Raw genomic sequence first — 17,498 nt, 5'->3', positions numbered from 1 at the left:
TATGAAACATTCTGACAACTTGAAAGGTCACAAAGTCAGCACCTTATGGTTATGAGGTCGTTATAGTCCCCCTGGATGTACCAGCTGCAGTTCATGGATGGGGGGTAGTTTATGGGCCAGGAGGGGCTGTAGATGATGCCACGTTGCGCTTTGTGAGGTTCCAACCTCCCATGACAAGCAGCTGAAAAAACAGGAAAAGAAAATGCACACTTTGAGATTAAATATTGCAAAGTGTAGGAATTTAATTATTTTCAGTTGCCTCCCCACTCACCATACCTGACAGTAACTGGCCTCAGTCAAACCTCCGCCATTATTGGATCCAACCTGCACAGCGCAACACCCACGTCATTGCTCACCAGGGCAACCAACACACCTCATTTTGCTTACAAACCAATTGCCAACAGTGGGTGGGTTGGGAGACACAATGTTCTTGAGATCCACAGACTGTGGCTGAATGGGGCAGGAAGTAAAAACTGGACAGGGTTTCTTCTTTTTATTGTTCAGACTCAGGATCTGTGTCCCACCAGCAAGGATTTACTGACCGTTTGCACTAAATCCTGGTAGACCTTCTTTTTGGCCATGTTTTGGCACTCCAGCCATTCCATGATTCATATCATTCTGCTACAAAGAATGACAAGGCAGAGTTTCACTGGGCCAGTAAAAAGTCAAGCATGTTAGTGAGGACTGCAGCATTTTATAGGTCAATCTGGGTAAGGAGGGCAGGTTTCCTTCACTGAAGGACATTCATGAAGGGATTTTGCAAGTCAACAGCTCCCTGGTCACTTTTGCTGACACATGTATATATTTCCAGAGTAACCGCTTCACAACAGACTTTAAATCAGAAATCCGACTTGGGCAATGCCACCAGCTTCAGAGAAATGGGCAAAGCAGATTTCTTTGTGAAGTGTGATGCCTGTGTAAAGCACTCACAACGGTCATTGCCAGCCATCCTCTATGAATCCAGAACTTTATCACATGTAGCTGCTCACTAAGTCGGTGCTACTGCAGGTTTTTGATTTTTGCATTGGGGATAAAGTTCTGTATTTAACTAACTTCTCCCCACCTACCCTGTCAGCTGCCTCGGAATCTTGTATGTTTCAACGAGACAACCTCTCTTTCTTCTAAACTCTCGCGAATGTACACCCAGATTTTCTTATTTTTTGCTGAAGTTGTTTTTCTCCCTCAAGGCAGTTCAGTGAGTTGGGCAGAATGGGTTTATACTGACAGTTAATCCAGGGAGCAGCCAGATATAACCTGGCTCAGCCCAGCCTGAACGGGCAGAGCTCCCTTCACGTGTGCTTGGCACAGCGTGAAGTCTGCACAATTCCCAGATCCCAACGGGAGCAGCTTTTCTTTGCCTATCTTGTCGAAATCTGTCATAACCTTGTGAACTATAAATGTACACCATACACGATAAATTCTCCAACGCTCAAGAAGATCGGCACCATCCAGGACAAAGCAGCCCGCTTGATTGGCACCCCGACCACAACAATCACTCCCTCCACCACCAACGAACAGTTTCCCTCCCGAACAGCACAGTGGGTGTACCAACACCACATGGACTCCAGCAGTTCAATAAGGCAGCTCACCACCACCTTCTCAAGGGCAATTAGGGATAGAACATAGAACATAGAAAAATACAGCACAGAAGAGGCCTTTGGGCCCACGATGTTGTGCCGAACCTTTGTCCTAGATTAATCATAGATTATCATTGAATTTACAGTGCAGAAGGAGGCCATTCGGCCCATCAAGTCTGCACCGGCTCTTGGAAAGAGCACCCTACCCAAGCCCACACCTCCACCCTATCCCCATAGCCCAGTAACCCCACCCAACACTAAGGGCAATTTTGGACACGAAGGGCAATTTATCATGGCCAATCCACCTAACCTGCACATCTTTGGACTGTGGGAGGAAACCGGAGCACCCGGAGGAAACCCACGCACACACGGGGAGAATGTGCAGCCTCCGCACAGACAGTGACCCAAGCCGGAATCAGACCTGGGACCCTGGAACTGTGAAGCAATTGTGCTATCCACAATGCTACCGTGCTGCCCTTAAGAATAAATTAATCTACACTATGTCATTCTACCATAATCCATGTGCCTATCCAATAGCCGCTTGAAGGTCCCTAATATTTCCGACTCAAATACTTCCACAGGCAGTGCATTCCATGCTCCCACTACTCTCTGGGTAAAGAACCTACCTCTTTCATCCCCCCTATATCTTCCACCATTCACCTTAAATTTATGTCCCCTTGTAATGCTTTGTTCCACCGGGGAAAAAGTCTCTGACTGTCTAATCTATCTATTCCCCTGATCATCTTATAAACCTCTATCAAGTCGCCCCTCACCCTTCTCCGTTCTAATGAGAAAAGGCCTAGCACCCTCAACCTTTCCTCGTAAGACCTACTCTCCATTCCAGGCAACATCCTGGTAAATTACCTTTGCACCTTTTCCAAAGCTTCCACATCCTTCCTAAAATGAGGCGACCAGAACTGCATACAGTACTCCAAATGTGGCCTTACCAAGGTTTTGTACAGCTGCATCATCACCTCACGGCTCTTAAATTCAATCCCTCTGTTAATGAACGCTAGCACACCATAGGCCTTCTTCACAGCTCTATCCACACGAGTGACAACTTTCAAAGATCTATGAACATAGACCCCAAGATCTCTCTGCTCCTCCACATTGCCAAGAACTCTACCGTTCTAATAAATGCTGGCCTAGCCAGCGACACCCACAAATTTGGGTTGGCAGGATGTTACGAGCGGAGTACCAAAGGTCCTCAACTAGTCACAAACTACGACTTAGATGAAGAGACCAAGTGTATGGGTGTGAAATTTGCTGATGGCTATGATAGCTGGGAGAGTAAGTTGTGAAGAGGACATAAGGGGTTTGCAAAGGGATATAGTTAGGTTAACTGAGTGGACAAAAATATGACAATGGCAGAGCAGACCCGAAAGGTCAATGGCCACCTCCACCTCTCACGTTCCTACTTTCCCACTTTAGGAAGGAACATGCAAACTTGTCCACTTTGGCAGAAATAATAGAAAGGAAGTATTTTAATTAAATGGAGAGAGGTTGTAGTGCTCTGAGATACAGAGAGATCTGGATGTCCTGGGACATCAATCACAGAATGTTAGTCTGCAGGCACAGCAAGTGATTAGGAAGGCAAATGGAATGTTGTTGTTTATTGCAAGAGGAATGGAATCTAAAAATAGGGAGGTTTTGTTACAGTTGTACAGGGTGTTTGTGAGACCACATCTGGAATACCGTGTACAGTTTTGGTCCCCTTAAGAAATTACATTATTGCATTTGAGGCATTTCAGCGAACATTCATTCAACTGATTCACTGGATGAAGAAGTCATCTTACGAAGAAAGCTGGGTTCCTCTGAGTTTAGAAGATTGAGAGGTGATCTTGTTGAAACATGTAAGATTTTGAGGGGATTAGACAGCGTGGATGCTGAAATCTTGCCGATGTGAGAATAGAACCAGGAGACAAGGTTAAAAATAAGGGGTCTCCCATTTAAGACAGAGATGAGGATAATTTTTTCTTTCAGAGGGCGATGAGTCTGTGGAATTCTCTTCCTCAGAGTAGTGGAGACAGGGTCATTTCATTTTTTTCAGAAGAGTTAGATAGATTCTTGACTGACAAGGGAGTCAAAGGGTGTATGTGTGGTGGTGGTCGGCAGGAAGGTGGAGTTAAGGCCACAGTCGGATGAGCCATGATTTATTAGATGTTGCAGTAGTCTCAAGAGGCTTTATCCTGTTCCTTGTATATTTGCACCTCTATCAAATCCTCCCTTAGCCTCCACTGTTCCCAGCTTCTCCAACCTAAAATCCATCATCGCTGGAACAATTCTGGCAAATCTCCTCTACATCCTCTCATATCCTTCCTAAAGCATGGTGATCACAACTGGACACAATGCTGTAGTTGTGGCCTAACCAGTGCTTTATAAATATTGAAACTTCTCTGCTTTTGTGTTCAACGACTCTATGAAGCCCAAGATCACAGATGCCTTGCTAACCACTCTCTCAATATGTCCTACCACCAGTTATGAAATGCAAACTTACCTGTCTCTGGGGTATTTTCCAGGTGAAAGCAGAGGATGACGAATCCCGGCATGCTCTGGGGATTTCATTGCATGCATGGACAGGACAGGCCGCGCGTGTTCAGCCGAGTACTTCAGGGTGCCTGTATGGCACACAAATAGCAATCACGGGTCCCAATATGGCATCATTAACAGGAGGAGACCCAGAGGGAGAGACCACTGTATACAGAAACCAGTGAGAGGAGAGCATAAAAAGGAGCTCCGGGCATCAAAAGAGATGCGATGTGCTGGCTTCGTACAGGTAGGGCTCAGAGAAGCCCTGAGAAGCTGCGAAAGCAGAGGAAAGTTATTGACTCTATGTTGCAGGTTGTTGGGACAAAGGTAACTGTTATAACCTGCCTACTTACCATTGGCTGGGGACTAATGAAAATCCCACAATCCTGTGGGAGTATGAGCTTCCCCAATGAGGGGGGCAAACCATTAGTGAACTCCAAGTATAAATAAAGCTGGCCAGTTTGGAAACATCAGGAAGGAGTGTGCAGCAAGGGAAGCTGCTGCTGTATATATACGTTCTTGTAAATAAATGTTATTACTTTGTATCCTTAAAACTCGTGCTGGATTCTTCGTGGCCCTCACAAAAGTAACCCATTGGAACAGTGATGCCCTGCTCGGCATGGCTGAAGAGCCAATTGTGCCCGTTAATCAGTGTTGGAGGGCAGCCTCGCAAAGCCAGTGGAATGCAGTCTCAGGAGAGATGGGTAAAGTTAAGAAACACCAAGGGGGAAAAAAAAACATTCATGGTGGTGGTATAATAATAATAATAATCTTTATTAGTGTCACAAATAGGTAAAGATTAACACTGCAACTGCAGTGGTAATGTTGGGAATAGCATTAGACAGGAAATCAGAGATGCACGTGTCAAAGGAACTTTCTCCCCATGTCTGCGTGGGTTTCCTCCGGGTGCTCCAGTTTCCTCCCACAAGTCCCAAAAGACGTGCTTGTTGGGTGAATTGGACATTCTGAATTCTCCCTCTGTGCACCCGAACAGGTGCCGGAATGTGGTGACTAGGGGATTTTCACACTAACTTCACTGCAGTGTTAATGTAAGCCTACTTGTGACACTAATAAAGATTATTATTATTACTCTTTAGAACCATGCCATTAAGTTGATATTGCCTCATCCTGTCCCTTCTGCAAAGATGTATCACCCCATAATTCTCTGCATTAAATTCCACCTGCAACTTGTCCACCCATTTTGTTAGTGTCTGGTCTGATATCATCTTCACCGCCTGCCATACCAAATTTGGTATCACAGGCAAATTTTGAAATGTTACTCTGTATTCTAACATCCAAGTTATTTATATGTATCAAAGAAGCGGTTGCCTTAGCACAGAAGCTTGGGAAACACTACTGTAATATGTAAAGTCCAGTTAGCTTAATCAGGGGCTCGAGTCTGCAAGTTTAATTGAAGAAATTCCTCTTGCTCCACCCTTGGTTCCAGGGCCCTAAGCTCTTGAATATCTTCCCCAAACGTCTGCATCTCTCTGCTCCTTGAAGATACACATGAAAACCTTCCTCTTCGACAAGCCTTTGATCACCTGTCTCAATATCACCTCACGTGGCACGATGTCAAACTTTGTTTGATAACGCTTTGGAATGTTTTAGTAAATTAAAGGCACTATATAAATGCACATTGTTGCTGCTGTCTGATCAGAAAACAGAAGATTGGAAGAAACTTGGATTTTTGACCGTCAGTGGCTGCCATTTGTTTTACTTTTTAAAAGATGGCTTTGCATCTGTAACAAAGTGCAACAGGTTTGAGTCTGACAAACACACGATGGACAAATTTGTGTTATGGCTGAAATCGTTCTTCTTTGATTTACAAAAGTCTGAGAACACGCACTAACAGATTCAGAGTCAGCTTCGTCCCCACTGTTACCAGACTCCTGAATGACCCTCTTATGGACTGAACTGATCTCCCCACACATCTTCTCTACTGAGTAGCTCTACACTCTGTATGCTTCACCCGATGCCTGTGAATATGTATTTACATTGTGTATCTTGTTTTTTCATGTAGGGAATGATCTGTCTGGACTGTACACAGAACAACACTTTTCACTGTACCTCGGTACACGGGACAATAAATCTAAGTCCAGTTTGAGATTGAGGAGGCCTCATATTTTCCCCCTTATGTTCTTCATGATCAGGATCCAAGAAAGGTTATAAAAATTCACACTTAGAAAGTGAATACTTTTAACAAGGAAGATAATTAGTCTCACCCATTCCGGAACATTCTGCTCCTCCGAGAAAGAATGAACAAGCTGCAGAGAAAGAAAGAAAACCGTCAGCAAATTTCACCCCGTTTCTTTAAAAGAAGCTCATTTATTTTTATGGTTAGAGGATGAGATAGAAAGTCCCTCCCTGGGCAGAGGTGGTCTCTTTTGCAGGAAACACCAACAATTTGAGATACAAAAAGGAATGTGGACAAAGACAGAAATCATCGATCAAATCCCAGACCCTCCAGTCACTGGGAATGCCCAGACCCCGTAACAAGCCTCCCCGTCAAACTGCATAACCAGGACGGAGACACTGGAAATGAGAAAATAAAACCCACACAGAAATAAACAACAACTGGTCTTTGTTTATTTACTAAGAATAAGTCAGTGCAAATCTACCGTTTTAGTCATGTTATGAGGGATAAATATTGACTAGGACACAGGCGAGAATTCACCGATTCGTCTAAAGAAGTGTTGTTGGGATTGTTTCTGTTCAGGGTGTCGGTTCAATGGGTTGTCAATGAAACAGATTTCATTTCTTCATCTCGAGGTTGCACTGTCACAGGTTAGCTGAGGCAGAGGCAATACTGGAATTCACAACAGGTAATCGATTAAAAACACATTCTGCTCTTCACTTTGTCCTCACTCTTCTCCTTGAAGATTCTGCTCAGGAATTTCAAACCTACACCAATGACAAGGTTTTGGATCGTCTGTCCGAACACCTCCACTTTCACTCGCTCCACATTGTGAAGGACCTTGCTGGAGAAACAGTATCAAAAACAAGCAGCCAATCTGAGCCTGACTACAGGCAGGGCAATAGGAACCAATCAAAGTATTTTTGATTCATGAAACGACCTCCAGGAGCACAAAGACGAGTGTTTTGACGTTACAGTTTTATAAACTTCTAGAACCCTGGAGAGAACAAAAGAACAGAGTGTTGCTGAAATGGAGAAACCGCAGAAAGCTGCAACACAAAGCACAGAAAGCTAGCACACGGGGAGGCGGTGGATAGTGGTATTGTCACTGGACTGGCAATCTAGATACTCAGGGCAAGATATAGGGACCTGGGTTCAAATCCCCCCACTGCAGATGGTGAAATTTGAATTCAATAAAAATCTGGAATTAAAAGACGGATTATGACCATGAAACCATTTAACAATTGTCATAAAAACCCATCTGGTTCACTGTCACTTGAGGGAAAGAGATTTGTCATCCTTACCTGGTAGGGCCTACATGTGACTCCAGACCGACAGCAATGTGGCTGAATTTTAACTGTCCTCTCAAGGGCAATTAGGGATGACAATAAATGCTGGCACAGCCTGCAAAGCCCACATCCCATGAACACATTTTTAAAAAGATGCAGCAGGTAATCAGGAAGGCTAATGGAATGTGGACCCTCGTTTCAAGGGGGTTGCAGTAGGAGAGTGGGGAAGTCTTGCTGCAGCTGTACAAGGTACTGGTGAGACCACATCTAGAGCACTGGAAGCAGTTTTGCTCCCCTTATTTAAGGAAAGATATTATTTTATTGGAGGTGATTCAGAGACGGTTCACTGGGATGATCCCCGAATGGAGGGATTGTCTTATGAGCAAAGGTTAAACAGGCTGAGACTCGACCCAATGGAATTTAGAAGAATGAGAGGTGATCTCATTGAAACATGTCGGATTCTGAAGGGGCTGACAGGGTAAATGCTGAGAGGATGTTTCCCCTCGTGGGAGAGTCTCAGAATAAAGAGGTGCCCATTTAAAACTTAAATGAGGAGGAATTTCTTCTCTCAAAAGGAGTGCGAGTCTTTGGAACTCGTTTCCACAGAGAGCTGAGGGAGCAGAGTCCTTGTGTATATTTAAGGCTGAGGTACATTCTTGATCAGTCAGGGAATCCAGGGTTACAGGGAAAGGGCAGGAAAGTAGACACGAGGAATGTGGGATCAGCCATGATCCAATTGAATGGCGGAGCAGGCTCAAGGGGCCAAACGGCTGAGTGAAACAGCTGGTTTGTGATGCAGAATAAGGTTCAATTCCCGGACCAGCTGAGAATTCTGAATTCTCTCTCAGTGTACCCGAACAGGCGCCGGAATGTGGTGACCAGGGGCCTTTCACAGTAACTTCATTGCAGTGTTAATGTCAGTCTTCAGCCAATTCGATACACAACAGGGGATATCAAACAGCTGCAGGCAGTGGATACTCCAGAGGTTCTGGGCACTGACAATCGGGCAGCACGGTAGCACAGTGGTTAGAACTGTTGCTTCACAGCTCCAGGGGTTCGATTCCCGGCTTGGGACACTGTCTGTGCGGAGTCTGCACGTTCTCCCCATGTCTGCGTGAGTTTCCTCCGGGTGCTCCGGTTTCCTCCCACAAGTCCCGAAAGACGTGCTGTTAGGTGAATTGGACATTCTGAATTCTCCCTCTGTGTACCCGAACAGGCGCCGGAGTTTGGCGACTAGGGGGCTTTTCACAGTAACTTCATTGCAGTGTTAATGTAAGCCTACTTGTGACACTAATAAAGATTAATATTCCAGCAATACTACTGAAGTCTTGTGCTCCAGAACTTGCCGCACCCCGAGCCAAGCTGTTCCAGTACAGCTACCCGGCAATGTGGAAAATTGAACAAATCCAACCCAGCCAATCGCCATCCTATCAGTCTACTCTCCAACATCAGCAAAGTGATGGAAGGAATCATCAACAGAGCTATCAAACTGCACTTACTCGGCAATAACCTGCTCACGGACGCTCAGTTTGGGTTCTGCCAGAGTCACTCAGCTCCTGACCTCATTACAGCCTTGGTTCAAACATGGACAAAAGAGCTGAATGCCAGAGGTGAGGTGAGGTGAGAGTGACTGCCCTCGACATCAAGGCAGCATTTGATCGAGTGTGGCATCAAGGAGCTCGAGCTAAACTGGAGTCAATGGGAATCAGGGGGAAACTCTCCGCTGTTAAGAGTAATATCTGGCACAAAGGAAGATGGTTGTGATTGTTGGAGGTCAATCATCTCAGTCCCGGGGCATCATGGTTGCTCAGGGTAGTGTTTTAGGTCCAACTTATTTCATCAATGACCATCCTTCTGCACTGTAAATTCAATGATAATCTATGATTAATCTAGGACAAAGGTTCGGCACAACATCGTGGGCTGAAGGGCCTGTTCTGTGCTGTATTTTGCTATGTTCTATGAGGTCAGATGTGGGATGGTCGCAGATGACTGTCAGAATGAAGTCGGGCGATTCTGGGATACACTGCTTCCCACAGAGGATTGTGGAAATCTGGAAGTGTCTTACCCCTGTTGAGGCTGGGAATCAATTAAAAAATGTCAAGATTCAGAAAAACTTGTTTTCGGGAAGAGTACTCAAACCAAGCTAACAGAGGTTTAGATAGAGACGAGGAAGGATCTAACTGAATGGAAGGATAGATTTGAAGGGTTTCTTACATCCCTGTTATGTGACAGTGCAATACAGAATAATATTTCAATGGTGATAAAGTTGAGGCATCTGCTGTTGTGAAAATGCTCCAATAGGAGAATGGGAGATTAGACATGTATTTAAAACATAGTGAATTCTGATGGTTACAGCGTGCCTCCTTCAAGGGGCTGGAAGCAGATCGAATAACAACTTTCAAAAAGGAATAGGGAGGGGAGGGGAGTCATGTGATGTGAGCGCGGGAGCAGCTGTGTTTTCCCGAGCTCTGGCGATGCTCATCTTTTAATCCTTATCCGAATGCACAACCCATAATTATTTGTTCCTGGAAGATCCTGGCTAGATTTCTGGGGTGAGGAGCAGAGTGGAAAATCCCTGGTTTGATTGGGGGGGGGGGGCTCGGAGGTTGCCGAGGTGGGGTCCAGCTTGCAGCGGTGGTTTTACTGGCGAGCGGGCCTACGCTTCAGAAATGCGCTTGATGTCGAGATGATGGCCGTCATTGTGAATGAAAAACGTTCTGGATGACGATCCCAGCTCCTTGCACGAGTTGTTGGTGCTCACATTGATGAACTGCGAGATATGCTTAATAGAATGGATGAAGAGAAGAAAAGAATCCCATGAGTCGATAGGGCCGTCTGCTTGGTGGGGCCCACCTTCATCCTTCAAAATCCTGTTATATGGTATGTCGAACGTCCAGGTTGGCTCGGGGAGATGGGGCCAGACCGAGAGTGTTTGTGTGGTCGGTCTTCTGAGGGTTGCTGGGGGCTTTTCCAACCCAATTTGAGAACTGGCTGCTATGCTTTAACGATCTCAACCTGAAGATTGGGCGTTTCGAGTTCGACAGAGCACATTGTATCCGGTCTTCAGGGCCTGGGGTCGGTCAGAGACCCGACCACTGGTCTTGCGGTGTCTTGCTCGGTGTTACTTGGGAAGGGCTGGAGGCAGCCAGATACCGAGGCTGGGCTTCTGGACATGGCGGAGGTGTGGCTGCTTCACAATGAAACTCCGGGGGGATCCAGATTGTGACTCAATGAGGATGATCCTGTCATGGCTTTTTCAAACTCTGTGGATGGTGATATTATCCTGCAGTTCATCAATAATTCTGGTCTTTATTCCTGTGTGATTAATTCGCCTATTTTATATTATGGCCTTTTATTCTGACACGGGTGTATGATATATGCCGACGGTCATCCTGAGTTGGTAGTGTGACGAGGGTTGTGTAGTACTTACCGAGTGTGGTTTTTTTATTTGCTGTAATCCTTGCTTCCACATTTTTGGTATCCTCCACTTAGTTTCTGGAGAAACTGAGCAGAGCCAGAGCAGGGTGGTGGGTAGGTGGGTTCGAATGGAGGTGTTGGTGTGGTCTTATTAGTCCTCACTGTGATGAGGAAAGACCCAGTTAAAACCTTCAGTCTTGTGTTTTACTTTTGTATTTTTGTTATGTTGGGACTATGGAATCCTTGTCTCCTATGAAGGAGAGAACAGATCGTGTATCCGCAAGAAAACTGGGTTCCTTTAGATTCCTCTTTGTTGTTGGGCATCTCTGGTGTGCTTGGGGAAATGTGGAATGACGCACGCCTGGGTGTGTTTGATTATCCTTGATTGGCTAGGCTTTCTTGGGTTGGTCCTCGATGTTTACTTGGCTGTGTGTAGATTTCACTTGATTGAGTAGTTTGGGACAGCAGGGACTGTGTTTAGCTGGGTCGGGTGCAGGGTATGATGGGTGGTGGAATAGGTTATCCTTCCCCTGGTTGTCCCCTTTTGGGGGTCCTGGTCTGCTGCTCTTCTCGAGATAGGGTTCCACTGGAGAGGTAGTTATTTGCTGACTATAAGGCCTGAGGGCAAGTCTGAGGATTGTGGAGTGGAGTGAGGTCTATTGTGTAGCGAGTCTTGGCATGGTGTGTATCCATTGTTTCCTCGCTCCTGTATACGAGTGTGTACAGTGCCGGGCCACGTCTTGTGCTGTGAGCGGGGGTATCCTGCTGTCCCCCTTTGTTTGGGATGTTCCTTCTTGGCCTGGTCATCTTGGGAGGCTGAGCTAGGTGTTGTAAGTGCAGCTTTTTCTTTTTTTTGTGTTGTGGAGGGGGAACACCATGTGCTGCTTATGGCTATGTCCTGGTGCCTTGTCATCCCATCCTCTGCTGCTCTCAGTAGTATCTTTTTATCCTGTCATTGTAGGTGAGAGGGAGACACCGACCGTAATGATTTCAATCTGAACCAATTGGCTAAATATTTGCTGGTCTTCACTGTGTAAATATGTGGAATAATGATCGCTCTGTACCTTGCTGATTTGGGGGGAATTTGTTCCACCTTGTGGTCATGTGTAAAATATCCTCTTAGAACTAACGTCTTTGCGGATTTATTCTGTATTCCTTTTTGTTATTTTGGGGTTAAAGAATTGTTGGCGTCTATCGAGAAAAAGACGCTATAATGTGCTCTTGCTGCCTCTGCTGCAATTGGAGTCAGGGGAGGTGTGTCCTAGTATGCATCCAAACCGTGCCCAAAATTCTTATCCTACATCTTCTTTGGCTGAGTGTTCATTACATTTGAAGGTGTGCATCAGATCACCATGTTTTCATAGCTTTATCCTCCTTCCCTACATTGCCTGGTTTATTGTTTCTCCTGGTGTAGACGAGGCACCAGGTTTGATTATTGGCCGGAACCAACTGTGATGTTGTTTTCCTGTCTTTTCTACATTTGTGTATGTTGAGGCATTTATGCTGTGCTGTTTTATTTGTATAAGTGGGAAAACTCTAATAAAAAGAAACATTAAAAACTGAATTGGATAAATACTTGAAGGGAGAAAGTTGTGCAGAACTATGGAGAGGTAGGACTCATTAAATAACTCTTTCAATGAGCTAGCACAGATATGATGGGCTGAATGGCCTCCTTCTGTGCTGTATGATTCTATTGATGATTCTATAAAGGCGCAGTTTACTTGATTTTTGTAATAATTAACCAGGGGTCCCACTGAAAAACAGAACTCCATCCGAAAGGTCAGTGGGCAGATTTCAGCCAAGGGTTGTTGGCACCGTAACCTTCCGAGGTCCAAAACTTAACCACTGAATGACTCCCAGCATCAAATCAACAAACACACTGTAACCTGAGTCATGTAAAAAGCATTGACAAAGGTATTTAAATTCCATGGGGCGTATTCGTGTCACAATACAGCAGGCAACACTAGCTCAGTCAACAAGTAGTTTTTATCCCTCAGCTCCATATTTGTGGATTGTTTAGAATTCTCATACAGGCAATCTGAAAATCTCACACAGCCGCCAATCAGGAGTAATATTTAGTAGTACCAGCACCGGAGACATTCACATATGAATTAGGAGTAGATCACCCTTCGAGCCTTCTCCCCCATTCAATACGATCATGGCTGATCTGATTGTAACCTCAACACCACATTGCCTACTCCTGATAAGCAAGTAGGTGAAAGGTTCTCAAGAATCTAGCGAGCTAGGACGGCACGGTGGCGCAGTGGTTTGCACTGCTTCCTCACGGTGCTGAGGACCTGGGTTCCATCCATTCCCTGGGTCACCCTCCGTGTGGAGTTTCCGCATTCTCCCCCTGTCTGCGTGGGTCTCACCCCCACAACCCAAAAAGATGTGCAGGGTAAGTGGATTGGCCCTTCATTGGGAACAAAAAAGAATTGGGTACTCTTAAATTTATTTAAAAAAAAGAATCTACCCAGCTCTGCCTTAAAAATATTCAAAGACTCTGCTTCCCCTGCCTTTTCAGGAAGTTCCAGTAACTCACGGCAACGAGGGGAACATTCTCCTCATCTCGCGTCTTAAACCCTTATTTTTAAACAGTGACCCCAAGTTCTAGATTCTCCCAGGAGAGGAAAAATACCCTCCAGATCCACCCTGCCAATACACCTCAGCATCTTAAAGGTTTCGATCAAGTCTCCTCAAGATCTTCTCAAATTGAGTGGATACAAGTCTCACCTGTCCAAACTTTCCTCATAAGACAACCCGCCCATTCCAGGTAATATTGTAGCGAACCTTCTCTGAACTGCTTCCAACACATTAACATCCTTCCTTAAATAAGGAGACCAGTACCGTACACAATCCTCCAAATGTGGTCTCACCCATACCTCCTGTCTAACTCCCTACTTTCGATTCCCCTCACAATAAACAATGACATGCCACACCATTCACAATTTTGTTTGTTGTAGGTATGCAAGGTAAGCTACACAAACAACTAGACGCCCCCTCTGAAGGTCGGGGGATGAGAGCGAGGTTTGTGTTTGCTCCTGTTGGCTCAGGTCACAGATTCTCACGCGAAAGGTCGATGAGGCTCAAAAAAACGGTGGTGTTCAGTTTTCAGCTTTACGGATAAGGAATTCTCAACTTGTACTAGCTTCCTAATTACTTGCTGTACCTGTTTACGAACCTTTTGTGATCCATGCACTAGGACACCCAGATCCCTCTGCAGCTCAGGGTTTTGCAATCTCCCACCATTTAGATATTAAGCTTTGTTTTAATATTCCTGCCAAAATGGACTATTTCACATTTTCCCACGTTCTGTATCATTGTCCAGATCTTTGCCCACTCATTTAGCCTCATGTTCACTTCATAACTTACTTTTCTACCTTTGTGTCATCAGCAAATTTAGCAGCCATACCTTCAGCCCCTACATCCAAGTCATTTATGTTTTTTTTTTATTGGGGCTCCAGCACTGGTCCCTGTGGCACTACCCACTCGTCACATTGTGCCAACCAGGAAAAGACCCATTCATGTCTGCCAATCCATGGCATTCATTCAGAATTCCACTTTTTGCACCTTTACTTTGCACTTTTGAATCAATTGAACATTTTAGTACGGTTTCAATATATCTACAGATCAAAACAGTTTCTGCCTGACACATCCTGTCCTAGGCTCCCCAACCATCTGCTCCCCTTAATATCAACCTTTAATCGTCTAAACTTCAGCGAATACAACCCTAGTTTGTGCGATCTCTCCTTGTCCAGGTTTCATTCAAGTAAATTTCCAATCTTGTAGACGACATGAAACTTGGGAGCATTGTGAACTCTGGGGATTGCATTAAACTTCACAAGGACAGAGACAGGTTTGTGGAATGAACTGACAAGCGGAAATGACATTTAATGCAAAGTGAACCTGGAGAGACAACACAAAATAAAGGATACGATTCTAATGGGGGCAGAGGAGGAGAGGGAGCTGGTTGCATATCTGCACAAACCATGGAAGGTGACAGACTGAGAGCAGTTAATAAAGTGTACAGCATCCTGGGCTTTATTAACAGAGGCATAGAATACAAGAGTAATTATGTTAAATATGTACAAAATACTAAAATAAAAGCAAAATACACCTGGAAATCTGAAATGAAAACAGAGAATGTTGGATAAACTAAGCGGGTTTGGAGAATGTGTGGAGAAACAGAGTAAACGATTTGAGTCCATATGACCTGAATCTTCTTTGGAAGGGTCATATGGACTTGAAATATTAACAGTGTTTCTCTCTCCACAGATCCTGTCAGACCTGCTGAGTTCATTAAATCCCTACAGTACAGAAGGAGGCCATTTGGTCCATCAAGTCCACATCGACCCTTCGAAAGGACACCCTTACCTAGGCCCAAACCCCATAACCCCACCTAACCTTTCGGATACTGAAGGGCAATTTAGCATGCCCAATCCACCTAACCTGCACAACTTTGGACTGTGGGAGGAAACCAGAGCACCCGGGGGAAACCCATGCAGAGACGGGGAGAACGTACAAACTCCACACAGGCAGTCACCTGAGGTCGGAATCGAACCTGGGTCCCTGGCGCTGCGAGGCAGCAGTGCTAACCACTGTGCCACCATTTTCTCTTTATAAAACACTAGTTCAGCCTCAACTAGAATATTGAGTCCAGTTCTGGATGCCACACTTTAGGAAGGATGTGAAGGCATGGTTCCAGAGATTAGGGACTTCAGTTGCTGATAAATTGAAGCAGTTGGAACTGTTCTCCTCAGACAAGATGGAGAGGAAGTTTGATAAAGGTATTCAAACTCATGAAGGGTCAGAGAGGGAAAGGTTGTTGTCATTAGAGACAGGCTAGAGAACAGATTCAAGGAGATTGGCAAAAAAACCAATGGCGATATGACACAACGATAGATAGGAAAGTAAGTGGTATGGGGACAATAGGAGGTTACGAAAAGGTACAAGTAGGTTTAGTGAGTGAGCAAATATGAAATTGTCCATTTTGTCAGGAAGAATAAGAAAGCTTATTATCGAAATGGTGAGAAATTGCAGAGCACCGAGATGCAGGGGGATCTGGGCGCCCCAGTGCATAAATCACAAAAGGCTAGTACACAAGTGAAACAAGTAATTGAGAAAGCTAATAGAATGTTATAATTTAAGGGTGGTGCAGTGGTTAGCACCGCTGCCTCACGGCACCGAGGACCCGGATTCGGTCCCAGCCCCAGGTCACTGTATATGTGGAGTGTACACACTCCCGCTCTCGCTGCCCAGGGGTGAGATTCCCGCTCTCGCTGCCCAGGGGCGGTATTCCCGCTCTCTCTCTGCCCAGGGGCGAGATTCCCGCTCTCTCTCTGCCCAGGGGCAGGATTCCCGCTCTCTCTCGCTCTGCCCAGGGACGGGATTCCCGCTCTCTCTCTGCACAGGGGCGGGTTTCCTGCTCTCTCTCTGCCCAGGGGCAGGATTCCTGCTCTCTCTCTCTCTCTGCCCAGGGATGGGATTCCCACTCTCTCTCGCTCTGCCCAGGGGCGGGATTCCCGCTCTCTCGCTGCCCAGGGGCGGGGTTCTCGCTGCCCAGGGGCGGGGTTCTCGCTGCCCAGGGGCGGGGTTCTCGCTGCCCAGGGGCGGGGTTCCCGCTGCCCAGGGGCGGGGTTCTCGCTGCCCAGGGGCGGGGTTCCCGCTGCCCAGGGGCGGGGTTCCCGCTGCCCAGGGGCGGGGTTCCCGCTGCCCAGGGGCGGGGTTCCCGCTGCCCAGGGGCGGGGTTCCCGCTGCCCAGGGGCGGGGTTCTCGCTGCCCAGGGGCGGGGTTCCCGCTGCCCAGGGGCGGGGTTCTCGCTGCCCAGGGGCGGGGTTCCCGTTGCCCAGGGGCGGGGTTCCCGCTGCCCAGGGGCGGGGTTCCCGCTCTCTCTCACCGCTGCCCAGCACCAGGCCTCCCACGAGTCGGGCCTCCCGCCGCCGCCGCTCCGTCTCCGCCATCTTCACCGGCTCCGTCCCCTCACATCGCTGCTGCTGCCCGTTGCCTCTGGGCGCTGGGCCTCTGTCCACCTCATGGCCACCGAGGTTGTGGATCTGCGGCCGCCGCTCCAGTTTAAAACCCGTCCCGAATCCCGGAGTCTCCGCCGCGGAATCGCCGCTCTGACAGCAACATGGCGGCACGCATGCGCACCACCGTCCGCCGGTCCATGCACCAACTGAGCCTGCGCACAACCGCCGGCTCCCTGTTCCAACTGAGCCTGCGCACAACCGTCCGCCGGCTGCCTGCACCAATCGAGCCTGCGCACCACCGTCCGCCGGCTGCCTGCACCAATCGAGCCTGCGCACCACCGTCCGCCGGCTGCCTGCACCAATCGAGCCTGCGTACAACTGTGAGATCCACTCCCTGAGGAATGACAGCGCTGCCATCTTTGATATTGGCATTTCTTGCAGGTTACCTGAATGCCTTACAGAGCATGCGCAATACAGACCATAATAAAAACAGAAAATGCAGCATCTTAGTAGAAAAACAGAATTAATGTTTCAGATCTAATTGAGCCTTCTGCAAAAACAGACTATTCTGCCCAAGCCA

At 46.7% G+C, this 17,498-nt stretch overlaps 1 protein-coding gene across 1 annotated transcript in view; it reads right to left on the bottom strand.

Moving 5' to 3' along the window:
- Positions 1 to 17,105, bottom strand: part of lrp3 (low density lipoprotein receptor-related protein 3) — a 49,285-nt gene extending 32,180 nt beyond the window's left edge. Inside the window, exons 1-3 of the mRNA XM_072517755.1 lie at positions 16,846 to 17,105; positions 6,332 to 6,373; positions 43 to 181 (exon numbers count right to left, since the gene is read on the bottom strand). Of these exons, the coding sequence (XP_072373856.1) occupies positions 43 to 181; positions 6,332 to 6,373; positions 16,846 to 16,909 (245 nt within the window). The 5' untranslated portion in view covers positions 16,910 to 17,105. The remainder of the gene's footprint in view (positions 1 to 42; positions 182 to 6,331; positions 6,374 to 16,845) is intronic.
- Between the last annotated feature and the right edge of the window lie 393 nt (positions 17,106 to 17,498).

Source organism: Scyliorhinus torazame, chromosome 10 (assembly GCF_047496885.1).
Source record: "Scyliorhinus torazame isolate Kashiwa2021f chromosome 10, sScyTor2.1, whole genome shotgun sequence".
In the NCBI taxonomy this organism is placed as follows: domain Eukaryota; kingdom Metazoa; phylum Chordata; class Chondrichthyes; order Carcharhiniformes; family Scyliorhinidae; genus Scyliorhinus; species Scyliorhinus torazame.
This window is presented reverse-complemented; position numbering and strand designations above follow the sequence as displayed.